Consider the following 12,143-nt stretch of genomic DNA (forward strand, 5'->3'; position numbering starts at 1 on the left):
GCTTTATACGACCTGCTCTGATTGCGTCTGTACATTGACTTAACATTGAAACTGGACTCCCCTTAATGTTTGGTATGAAGGCAGCTTTACACTCAATGACTTTTCTCATAACTTCATTCATGAATCTGCTGTGTAACTTCAGTTAAAAACCCAGAAACAATGAGCCTGAATCATTCAGAGTTCGGTTGTCCGTCATCGTACCGTTTGCTCCTGGCTCCATTTTTTTCAAAACAGAATCCGTGTTTTGTGCCGGAGTTGCCGGGAGCTGGAGAGGTCTGTTCAGTCGGGTTCACGGGGGCCTGCTGGGCTCCCGGAGGTGTGGGGGGGCTGCAGTTCTGTCATCTTCATCCCAGCAACACCTCCACTGGCTGGCTGCTGGCTGAACTCCACCTTTGATCTGGGAGCTTGGTACCAAACAGAAAGCGGGTCTGCGTGAAGGAATGTTTGCTTTGACTGAGTGGAGGTGTCAGACTGATGGAGGGAGGTTCACGGAGAGGACCGCGAGTCAGATCCAGCTGTTAAATCATGCACGCTCTGATGGGTGAGGGTCAGTGCCTGCAAAAAAGGTCCCAATCCGGATCCTGTTCTGATTACCGTACGTTCTCTCGGGTCCGAGGAGAAGTTTGGGGATCTCTCTGTTAGTCCAAAGCATGTGAGAATAAATGCATGATGGGTAATTTCTGAGTGTGATAATAAACTAAAGAATGTGCCACAAAGAGGACGATGAGAGATTAATCTGGGATTAGTGAGGAGTGATTAAACGGAGACCTGCACAGATAGGATTACATGTGGAGAGTGTAGTCTTGGCAGACTCATCATGGTGAACATTTAGTGTCAGACCCTCCAGAACAAATGTGTCAAAGTCAAGGCCCGGGGGCCGGATCCGGCCCTCCAGATCATTTAATTTTATTGTTATTAATGATCCGATGTTATCTTGTGCTTATTTCTGAATTGTATAATTTTGACAAAATATATTTTATGGAATGTAAAATATTGAAAGTTATTTAAGTTGATTTATTCTGGAATAATATTCCTGTAATTTTATTATTAATATTTATGTTAAAAAGTTTAAAGTTTTCAAATTGGCATTCTGCTAACTTTTTGGACTATTTTGGCATTTACTAAGATTTTTTTAGGCTGTTTTGGAGTTTAGCTAATATTTCAGCTACATGCTAGCTGGTTTGGCTAATTTAGGCTTTTTGTTAAAAGTTTTTTAGGTTGTTTTGGAGTTAGGCTAATATTTCCATGCTAGCTGTTTTGGCTACCCAAGGCTTTTTTCAATTTTTTAGGCTAATTTGAAGCTTAGTTATGTTTTCAGCTATATTTTAGCTGTTTTGGTTGGTTTTATTTTTTTAAACTTTTTTTCTTTTTTTTATTTCTTTTAGGCTAATTTGGCGTTTAGCTAATATTTTAGCTATCAACTTCAGGCTCTTCAGCTATCAGTTTCAGCATCTTCACAGGTAATTTTATAGGTGTGTTTTGGATTCTGGCCCCCTGTGCGATTGAGTTTGACACCCCTGCTCTAGAATGTCAATTCTCCTCAGATTGTTGTTTACAGACAGTTCCAGGTCTCCATCTTAGGGTGTTCCAGACCCCCAGGTTAAGGCATAACAGATGGACCTATCTGCTGTAAAAACCTTCATAAAAAGCCTTTTAAATAAAAAAGTACAACCTGTGCACGGCACAAGGGGCCCATTAGTTCTATTCAGGTGATAAGTGTGGAGTCCTTGTATGCAGAAAAGAGGAAATGAATCAGAGTGTAGCTTGTTTGTCATCCTACAGGCGTCCCATAGGTATCACCTGAACACCGCAGGTGTGGGATAAAGTCACCGTACAACAGCTTCATCTCTACATCATACTTGCATGTAACTTACATGTTCCTTACAAATACTTTATGATACACTTATCTCTCACACACAACAATGGTACGTTCCATGTTCCATGTTCATGACGTCTTGAGGAGGCCGTACAAGAACTGTGAGACACACCTGCATTCATCTTAAGATGTGACCGCTCCGCTCTATGACCCTCCTGGAGCTCGGACAACCTAAAAACCTGCAGGTCAACCCTCATATGGATGCATGTGACCAAGGCTTTAGTCATGACAGGTGGATTTCTTCTTCTAGAACTAAAATATGTTCCTCACTAGAGCTGGGAATCACTGGATACCTCACGATACGATGCGATACGCAATATCGATGATATCGTGATACTGCGATAATTTGTAAAAATCATCTCTAATAACTCACATTATATGAAAGGAAACTTATTTTTTAGGAAAATATATCCCTAATTATTTTTTTTAGCTTGAACACATTCTTAATAAACAACTTCTATGCAACAAATAATGGACATTTTAGTGCAAATCTGTAATACTAAGCATTGACACCAACTGAATTTGAATTATCTGTAAGATTCAGTGTTAACAATAGTAAACATGAACAGCAGTGTCACTACTTAGTGCAAAATTGTTGTAAACAACAGAAGAAACATGAAATAATTCAAGTATCTGCCAGACACATTGGTGCCATGAGCGCCACCTATCGACCTCCAAAGGAACGTCTCACCAAAGGATGACAAATATAATGTTTCACAGCCTCTTCAAACAAAAATATAATATCGATACTTGGTAAAAACCCATTGAGAATCAATCCCAGGACTAAATATTGCGATATATCTCAATATCGATATTTTGGCACATCCAAGAAACCTCTAATAATGAGATAAAGTTCTTTCACTCTTCTGTCCCTCAGATGATCCATATCTATCTAATTTTCAGACCTAATAAGGAAGCATTCAGTGTCGCGACAACAGCGTCAGCTTTACAAAAACATTAGCAGTCAGAGATTCTTCATTTGTAAATGTGAAGCAGTGAACACCTGACAGCTGAAGCAGCTGGGTCCTCCTCCTCAGGCTTCATCACTCATCGCTCTTTGGGTTGTTGAGAAGCTGCTGGCAGGTAAATTCCAGGCTTTTATGGTGGTGGGGGCACATTTCAGATGCTGTGAGGCTTTCTGAACTGTTGCATGAGCAGCAAGAGTGTGTTTTTTTACGGGACGATGGCTTTGCTGCACGAGCTGGTAATGATTTCTGTGAGGCCTGACATTGATAGTAAACTGGCTGTCTTTCAGAGTGTCACAGTTTACAGTCTGATAAACACAGATCCAGAATGCCGTGCATTCTTCACTCTCAGCCTGACAGACAGGAGCTTATAAAGAGAACTGAATCCACATGTGGTGCCTTTTTTCTTAATTCCTGTAAATTTTCCTTTCTTTAGGTCAGGGGTCATCAACCTTTAATAGTCAAAGAGCCATTTGGGCTCATTTTCTACTGATCAAACCTAGAAGGAGCCACATAGTCTTACTTTAGTCTTAAAGAAACTTGAATTGCATTCATGACCTATTGTTTTTTTTTAATATGAATTGTTAGCATATTGCTAAATAGAAGCTAAACTCTTAATTAGCCTAAAAACTCAATTAGATAACAAATTAGCCAAAAATGTTGCTAAAATAATATCTACAAATTTTTTGAAAATTACTATTATTTCATTTTTCTTCATCCACTAATTGTTATTAAAAAATATATTTCCTTAAAAGAGTTAGAAATAAAGATGTTCATTTAGACAACAATGTATGTTTACATTAGCATTAGCTGTCCTATGGGAAATTCCATTAAACGTTAGCTTCAAGCTAGCGGACTTTAGCTTTATGTGCTAAATTGATCTATGTCTTTATGAATCGATTATTAATCTGTTAAGTTCAAATTAATTTTAATCGATTAACCAATTTTATAAAAACATGCCTAGTACTGACAATGTTGAGAGTTAGAATTGTCACATTAAAGTTTGTTTTAGTACTATCAGTCTTTTTTTATATGTTCAAACTAGGTTGGGAGATGTGAATACGCTAACGTGTTGAACTGTTTTTTTTTTTAGAGCTAGCGTTGTCACAGTGACGTTAGTTTTAAGCGGTATCATTCTGTTTTTAATGCGTTGCAAACAAGGCTTGATTTTGTGTGTTTACGCTAATGAAGCTAACAAGTAGCATGCCGTACAGTTTTTTTTTTTAGGTGCTACTAACATAGTTGGCAGCCAGCCTAGTCACAGTAACGTTTGTTTTAGCAGTATCAGTCTGTTTATTTACATGTTTTAAAGTTGGGAGTTACCGGTTTTGTAAATAGACTAACGTTTCTAACGTTTCTAACGTTTCTAACATGTCGCGCGCTACAAACAAGTGCTAGAATTCCTGTAAATACAGTTAATAAAGTTTGGAATGGACTTATCTCAGACTCTTTAGTCTCTCTTAATGCAGCTAATAGTTTGATGTGTTTTACACGACATAAACCTATAGTACAGAATATACATTAAAAATACATTTAGAAGATGGATGGAATTACTGATGCTGGATCAGTGATTATCTATTAGGTTGGATACTGTTGCCCATGTTGAAGAAATGATTAATTATTAGGTGGATTAAAACTGCACGAAACCAAGATTTGTGGATGAAGAAAAAAAAATAAATAAACATAATGACTATAGGTCAAAACCCAACTTTGATAAACCTGAAGTGAGCGAGAAGAACGACAAAGAACATGAGTCTGCCTTAAAACCATGAGCTGGAGAGTAACTATCTGTAACAGGAAGAGCAACTGATGATGATTACACCTTAAAAGTGACAGAGTCAACAGAGAAACAAAGCAAACTGAACAAAACTGCAGAAGTCCTCATTATACAAGTAGACCCAGACTTTACTGAAGCCATGGGTCCATAAACTCTGCAGCCACATTAAAAATTAAAGAAAATTTTAGAGAAAAAAATCTAAAGACATCAATTTTTCTGTGTTTGGTACAAATAAACATGTGAAAAACACTTTTAGAGCTTCAAAAAAACAAAACAGCTCTGATCAGGTAAATGAGAAGGGTTCAGAGTTTTTCTGTGAGAACATTGATGTCTTTGGTTAAACTTTTAAATAAAATTCTATATTTTCCACATGAAACTGCCTGGACATCTCGACATCCCGGCTCTGGGCATAGGCAAGCTAGGCGGCTGCCTAGGGCGCCATCTGCAGCTTGGAAGATTTTTTTTACAGTTTGACACACCACTCTTATCGTGTAAAATGTTTAAAAATGTAATAATTAAACCCATAAATAAAATAACTAAAAATAACTAAAAATAATCACGTGCACCTAGGACGCCCCGGTTATACTTATTACACAGTATTCGTCATCTACAGGGTCAAATCAGGATCAGCTTAAAGAAAATGAAAAACCAGATAGAACATTTGAAAAACGTAAATGTAAAAAAAAAAACAAACAAAAAAAATTAATTGACGATTTGAAAGCAGTTTTAAGCATGAAAATACATTTTGAAAACATTTGAATATTGAAAATGGGTTTTAAAACAAACAAACATGAAATTAGGATCAGCTCAGCAGTGAAAACTTGAAAACTGAATTGAAACTGAAAACAGAGAACTGAACTCAAAAAGGAATAAACAAAATTAAAAGTTGAAAAGTACAAATAAACATTATTTCTTAAATTGATAGCAGTTTTAGTTTTTTTTGTAATTCAAGTTAAAAACATACTTTTTTTTCTCCAAATCTTCAATTAATTTTTTTTCAAATTTTCAATAATTCCCTCAAGTTTTCGATAAGTGTTTTCTGAGTTTAAAACTCCTTTTACATTTTTTTTTCAACTTTTCAATCTTGTTTTTTATTCACTTTAAGCTGATCCTGACTTGACCTCATGATCTTGATCCTCTTCAGACTGAAGATGCCTCTCCATTCATGTAAATGCCTAAAAAGTACAAATGAGCTCGTCTCATTCTTCATGCTCCACTGCAGACATGAGAGTTTCTGTTGTGATTTTTAAATCCATCCTCCTCTGCATTGGACGGCGTCGTCACACTCGGCCGGTGCACAATGCCCCGTGTTGTTCCTGCTGAAGCATCGTGGGGGCCGTGTGGGCGTGAGCGCCGCAGACATTTATGACAATTATAAGTGAGGAGAGAAAAGGCATTGTGGGTCTGGAATGCCGCTCTGTCTTCTCCTGCTTGCTGTCTGAACCTGACGTCTTCAGCCAACGATCTCCTCTGAGGGGACGCCTTCAGACCCCCAGACTGGGAGGAGGAGCTTGCTCCTGGAAGGGGGAATGAGGAGCACCTGTTTTGAGGAGCTGACCAGCAGCTGGAAAAAGAAGAAAGGAATGTTTAGAGCCAAATAAGGAAGTGGATCAGGAGGAGGCTGACAGGTGGAGGTGAGAGGAGTTATCACCCCCCCATCCCACGTGAGAACAGCTGGAGGAGACCTGACTCCCGGCAGACACGCAGAAGAACCTCAGCCGGGCTCGGCGCTCCTCAAACCGCTCGTCCTGTTGTGACGGGAATGCTGGGAAGATCTGAGATGTTGGCTCTGCAGCCCCCCTCCCTCTCTGATGACACTGAGGAATCCAACAGGATCCTGTCTGGACCAGAACCAGAAGCTGAGGACCTGGACTGGGACGGGTACAGCGCTTCACTGGAGCACAGAGCAGCAGCTGTGGGTGACGCAGGTTTACAGATTTACTGGCAAAAAAATCTGTTTGTTTTCATCAAAATCTTTAAAAACTGAAAAAACATGTTTTTTCAGACATTTCTGGAGAAAATGAATAATAGGTAAAAGGATTTATAAAGCCTTAAACAGTTTTTTGTCAAAAGTCTTTTAAAAAGTCTTTAAGAAGAGAGTAAAAATGACTTCACTACGACAAGTCTGAGCTTGATTTTATTATCTTTAAAGCATTCAAATAGTTTTCTATGCCTATGTTTTATCTTTTTTAATTTAGTGTCTTCTTACCTTAAATATATATTTAGTAAAGAACAACATTTTGGGGGGATAGCATTACATAGTAACAACACAACTGAAAAAGAGCGTGCACGAGGCACAGATGCAGCAAAGGGACAAACCGGCTTCAATGTGCCTGATTCAAACTTTCCATTAACAAAATGTTCAAATCCACTAATCCATCCTAATCCTTGAATGTTTGTGTTTTTATTCTTTTTTTTCTTCAAAATGTGCAAAGAGCGTGAGCAGAAATGAGAATCTGCTAATTGTTTCACATCAACTGAGGTTTAGAAGAAAAATACCTTAATTAGTGTCTCATGGATTTGTGTACAGCTTGTGTGTCATTCTTGGAAAAAGAAAAAATAAATAGAATCTCAACCAAAAAGATCATCGATCATTGATCACTGGTTGTAGATCTTTAAGTAAGGACAAACACCAAATGTTCTGCATATTTTGTTGTATAAGTCCCATTTTTTAGCATCATTTTGCTGGGGGTGCGACTTATACTCAGGTGTGACTGAGGGTGTTTTCTGACCGGAAACGTCCAGATCAAGTCTGCCTAATTTAGTCCGGATCGAGTCCTGAACCTTGTGTTTGGTCTGTATTCAAACTGCTTTTCTGTTTCTAACCAAAACCTGTAAACAAAACCATGTGACTGAAAATGTCTTCAGTCATTAGTCGGGAATTTCGAGGGCGGGGTCAAGCAATGAGAGAAAGACTAATGGAAGGTCTGCAGTTTGCTGTCCCTGTCTGAACAGTTCACTTATTCAGAATACAAATTTCGCTGAAATTAGTGATTAAACGGAGACCTGCACAGATAGGATTACATGTGGAGAAGGTAGTCTTGGCAGACTCATCATGGTGAACATTTAGTGTCAGACCCTCCAGAACAAATGTGTCAAAGTCAAGGCCCGGGGGCCGGATCCGGCCCTCCAGGTAATTCTATCCGGCCCTCCAGATCATTTTATTTTATTGTTATTTTTCTTATTTTAAAATTGTCATTCTGCTAGCTTTTTGGAGTATTTTGACATTTAGTGAGATTTTTAGACTATTATGGAGTTTAGCTAATATTTCAGCTACAAGATATGTGTTTTGGCTATTTTATGCTTTTTAAAAAAGTGTTTTAGGCTGTTTTGGAGTTAGGCTAATATTTACACACTAGCTGTTTTGTCTAATTTTTGGCTTTTTTCAATTTTTGGGGGTATTTTGGGGGTAAGTTTAGCCATTTTTACAACAACATGCTAGCTGTTTTGGGTAACCAAGTTATCTTTTTCATTTTTTAGTTTTTTAGACTAATTTGGCATTTATCAAATATTTTAGCTGGCTATCAGCGTCAGCGTTTTCAGCTATCAGCACTAGCATCTTTAGCAGCCAAATTCAGCTTACAGCATTCACACTAGCATTATCACAGATATATAGTTCACACTTATGTTAAAAAGTTACAGTTTTAAAATGTAGTTTTAGAGTGTTCAATAAATGTTTATCCTGTTCGGCCCGCGACCTAAGGTGTGTTTTGGATTTTAGCCCCTTGTGATTGGGTTTGACACTCCAGCTCTAACGTGATTTTTATGGATACATAGAAACAACCACTAGAGGGCCCTGTATATGTGTGCATCAGTATTTGCTACTGACAGCAGCATAGAAGAAGAAGGGGCGTTTAGGCTCTAGCCGGGTTTAGAGGAATTGTTCCAAAGAGGATTTAGCGATTCAAAGTGCTATAAAGAGTTTAGTTGATGTTCTTTATGGTCATCTGAATAACTGTTCCTCTTCCACTAATATACTATATTCCTATCTGTGTCATGAAGCCATAAAAGCATCAATGTCTTCCGGATATTCAGTCTATTGTCGTCATTTATTCTGTTAGTACGATTTGGGTTTCATGATAAATTGTCTCTATTTTGTTAAATTAATTTCTCCCAAATCTGCACTTTTTTGGCTGCTGCGATGTTTTACTCCAGATCGATTTAAAGTTCATAAATACAGCAGGTGTCCAGGATTGACTGGATGAAGGTGATGCAGAGGTCAAAGGTTAAGTGGGAGGCCCCTGAAGGAGTGCTGAGGTGGAGGAGCTCCACCAAACATCTCTCCTGTGGAGGATGGAGGCTGACTCAGAGCTGAGGCCTTCAGCAGAACTAGTCTGCTCAGTTGTGGTTGTTGTTGGCTCTTCTTTATGAAACAAAGTGTGAATGAACACTTTAGTCCAGCGGATTCATGGAGCCACAGCCGGCTGTGAGATCCTTTTGTTGCTTCTTCTTCTTTGACCTAACTAATCCTCGCAGATTAACTTGTTGTTGCTCAGATAAACGGGGTCATATTTCAGCGCTTTGTCTTTGCTCTGCTTTAGTCCACAAAGCTGCAGTACAGGTTCAGTTCTTGGGAGATGTTGTGAGTCCGGCTCACATCAGGCTTCCTTCCTGTTCGTTAACCTCCAGGATCCGGAGAGCTCGCCGGCTTTTCAGCATCCCTGCGAGCTGGAGCGGCAGCTGTCCGGCCTCTCCGACCGCCTGGAGGAGGAGGAGGCCTGCTCCGCCCAGCTGGCCCTGCACCGGGACCGGCTGGAGGCCGAGTGCTGCAGCCTGAGGACGCGGCTGGAGACCGCTCTGACGGCGGCTGAGCGGGACAAGCAGGTAGGAGGCTCCAGGATCCTCTGCAGCCTTCAGGTGCACTCAGACCTGATCTTCAGGGTCTTCCTGAGGTCTTTCATTCAGTCCTGACCAGCACTCAGACACATTTATGTGACAATTATAGAGAATATGAGCAGGAACATTTTCTGAACTTCACTCAATATCTTAAATCTATTTTATTCAATGTATTTTTTAAAGTGGAACTAAAATAGTCACATTATGATTTGAAAGTGTTGAAAGGTTTTTCAAAATGCACATAATTATAATTTGTTTTCAAACAGAATTAAGATTTGGCAAAATGTGCAACAATTCAGACATTTTTATTTACTTAAAGCAAATCAATGTATTTCATTTGAGATTAAAAATGAATGTAAGTGTTATTTAAAGCACAGTGAGACTCATGTCTTCACGTGTCAAAGTCAAGGCCCAGGGGCCGGATCCGGCCCTCCAGATCATTTTATTTTATTGTTATTAATGGTCCGACGATATCTTACGCTTAATTTTAACTTTTATAATTTTGACAAAATAAATTTTTACGGAGGGTAAAATATTGAAAGTTATTGAAGGTTTAAATTGATTTATTCTGGAATAATATTCCTGCCTTTTTATTATTCATATTTATGTTAAACAGTTACAGTTTTAAAGTTTAAAAAATGGCATTATGTTAGCTTTTTGGACTATTTTTGCAATTACTGAGATTTTTTAAATCCATTTTGAAGTTTAGCTAGTATTTCAGCTGCATGCTAGCTGTTTTGGCTAATTTAGGCTTTTTAAAAAAATTTTAGGCTGTTTTGGAGTTGGGCTCATATTTACATTTTTTTGTGTGTTTTTTATGCTATTTTCTTTTGCATTTAGTTGATATTTCAGCTTCCGAATTTTTAGCTATCAATTTCAGCATCTTCAGCGGCCAAATTCAGCTTACAGGATTCACAGTAACATTATCACATATATATATATATATCTAGTTCATGATTATGTTAAAAAGTTACAGTTTAAAAAAAAAAGTTACTGGTAAAAAAATCAATTTTGATTAAATATATCTGAGGTTTTTTTATTTTCGTAGAAATTTCCAGTGGTCAGTAAAAAGCTTCCCAAATGTTTACCTTCATACGGAGCTAAAGGTTGTTTTTGGGGGAGTTTTAGAACCTCAAATTGAGACTTGAATAAAAATGTAGATTTAACCCCTTAATTACCTACATGTAGCATTTACATAAATCAAAAACACAAGTGAATATCTTTTTTCATAGCTGGGAATGAATTCAGGCGCTAAGGGGTTAAAATAAGGACAAAAGAAAAAGATAAATGTGATTAAGTTTGGCTCAGGAAATGACTGAATTTCTGGATTGAGGAGTCTCTGAAACATGTTGCGGAGCTGAAAGAATAAAAACCACAGCAGTAGCTTCTCGGATGTTTCTCTGGTTTTATTTGCAAACACTTGAGCTTCACATTACGTCCAGTGAGTGATTCTTTTACAAATGAACTAAGATTTGAATCGTCAGCTTGTTAATCTCTACACTGTGTTGACAGCTCATCAGATGCATAAAGAGCTGTCACAGTGATCGTGAAAAAGCTGTTTTTGTTTGTCTCGCTGCTGAACAGCAGTGAGGAGAGAAGCCTCTGGGAGTTTGGAGAAACTGTTGATCCTTCAGAAATGTGTCTCTTTCAAACATAAAAGAAACAACTGTAGCCCATCTGAGGGCTGAGGAATGAGAACAGCATGTTCGACCTTCATGTGAACTAAACTCTGAATCAGCTCCTGATGAAGCATAGCGCTACACCAACAAGGGAATATGAAAAACGTTTGTTTGTCTGTAGAGGTTGGCATCAACTGTGGGAGAATACTAGATCTTTTCTTAACTTTTAAAAACCTGAGGCGTTCTTGGTGACGCTTAAAGCCAAAATCTTTAACATACTGCAACTTTTGAACCATGAACACGATAATTCCAGTCAATTCTGAAGGAGAAAAGCGGCTCGAGCCACTTAATGATTTATTTTCAAATCCAAGTCCCTGATTAGTCAAAGTCCAACTGGTTAAACTTTTGAGGCACATTCAAAGAAAATTTTTTAGTTTAAAACTAAAAAAGTTGCATTAACCAGCGATAATTCTAGTTTGAATGCTTTGTGTTGAATGTGGTCGCTGAAGACACTGAAGTAATTTAATCTAATTTCTGAATAATGTCCTGAACGAGCTCAACGCTTTGATACCAAGATTGCTGAAATCGCTCAAAGTGTGATTGAGTTTTTATGTGCTGAAATAGCTACAGAAAGAATCCCTACAGTGGGAATGCTCACTAAGCATTGATCTGGAGGGCCGGACAGAATCACCCGGAGGGCCTGATCCGGCCCCCGGGCCTCGACTTTGACACATGGGCTGTACACAGATCTTTAATTGAAATTGGTCACTCGAACAAGTTTTCCGAGCCCGGTGTGAACGTAGCATGCAGAAGCGTCACCGAAAGAGCGGTAGAGTTAAACTAGTCATTAGGGGCGTGTATCTTTCCCTCTCAAGGTGTGTTCACACTGAACGCGATTCATGCGGTGGAGGCGACCAGTTTCAATGTTAAGTCAATGGTACAGACGTGAACTGAGGCGATCTGAAGTCCCGCGGCGTGATTTGAGTTGAGTAACGGGTGCGATGCAGAGGACTGCCAGCGGCGTCATTTGAGGGGCGAGGTGCAAATTCGGGAGCACAGCCAAAATTGAA

At 38.7% G+C, this 12,143-nt stretch overlaps 1 protein-coding gene across 2 annotated transcripts in view; it reads left to right on the forward strand.

Moving 5' to 3' along the window:
* Positions 1–12,143, forward strand: part of LOC112154441 (myosin-16) — a 61,007-nt gene that overhangs the window by 10,016 nt on the left and 38,848 nt on the right. Inside the window, exons 1-2 of one of the 2 annotated variants that reach the window (XM_024285372.2) lie at positions 5,917–6,533; positions 9,248–9,442. In XM_024285372.2, the coding sequence (XP_024141140.1) occupies positions 6,381–6,533; positions 9,248–9,442 (348 nt within the window). In that variant the 5' untranslated portion in view covers positions 5,917–6,380. Of the gene's footprint in view, positions 1–5,916; positions 6,534–9,247; positions 9,443–12,143 lie in introns of those variants that run through there. The other variant, XM_024285373.2, reaches the window with a different exon arrangement.

The sequence above is a fragment of the Oryzias melastigma genome, linkage group LG19 (genome assembly GCF_002922805.2).
Source record: "Oryzias melastigma strain HK-1 linkage group LG19, ASM292280v2, whole genome shotgun sequence".
NCBI classification, from domain to species: Eukaryota; Metazoa; Chordata; class Actinopteri; order Beloniformes; family Adrianichthyidae; genus Oryzias; species Oryzias melastigma.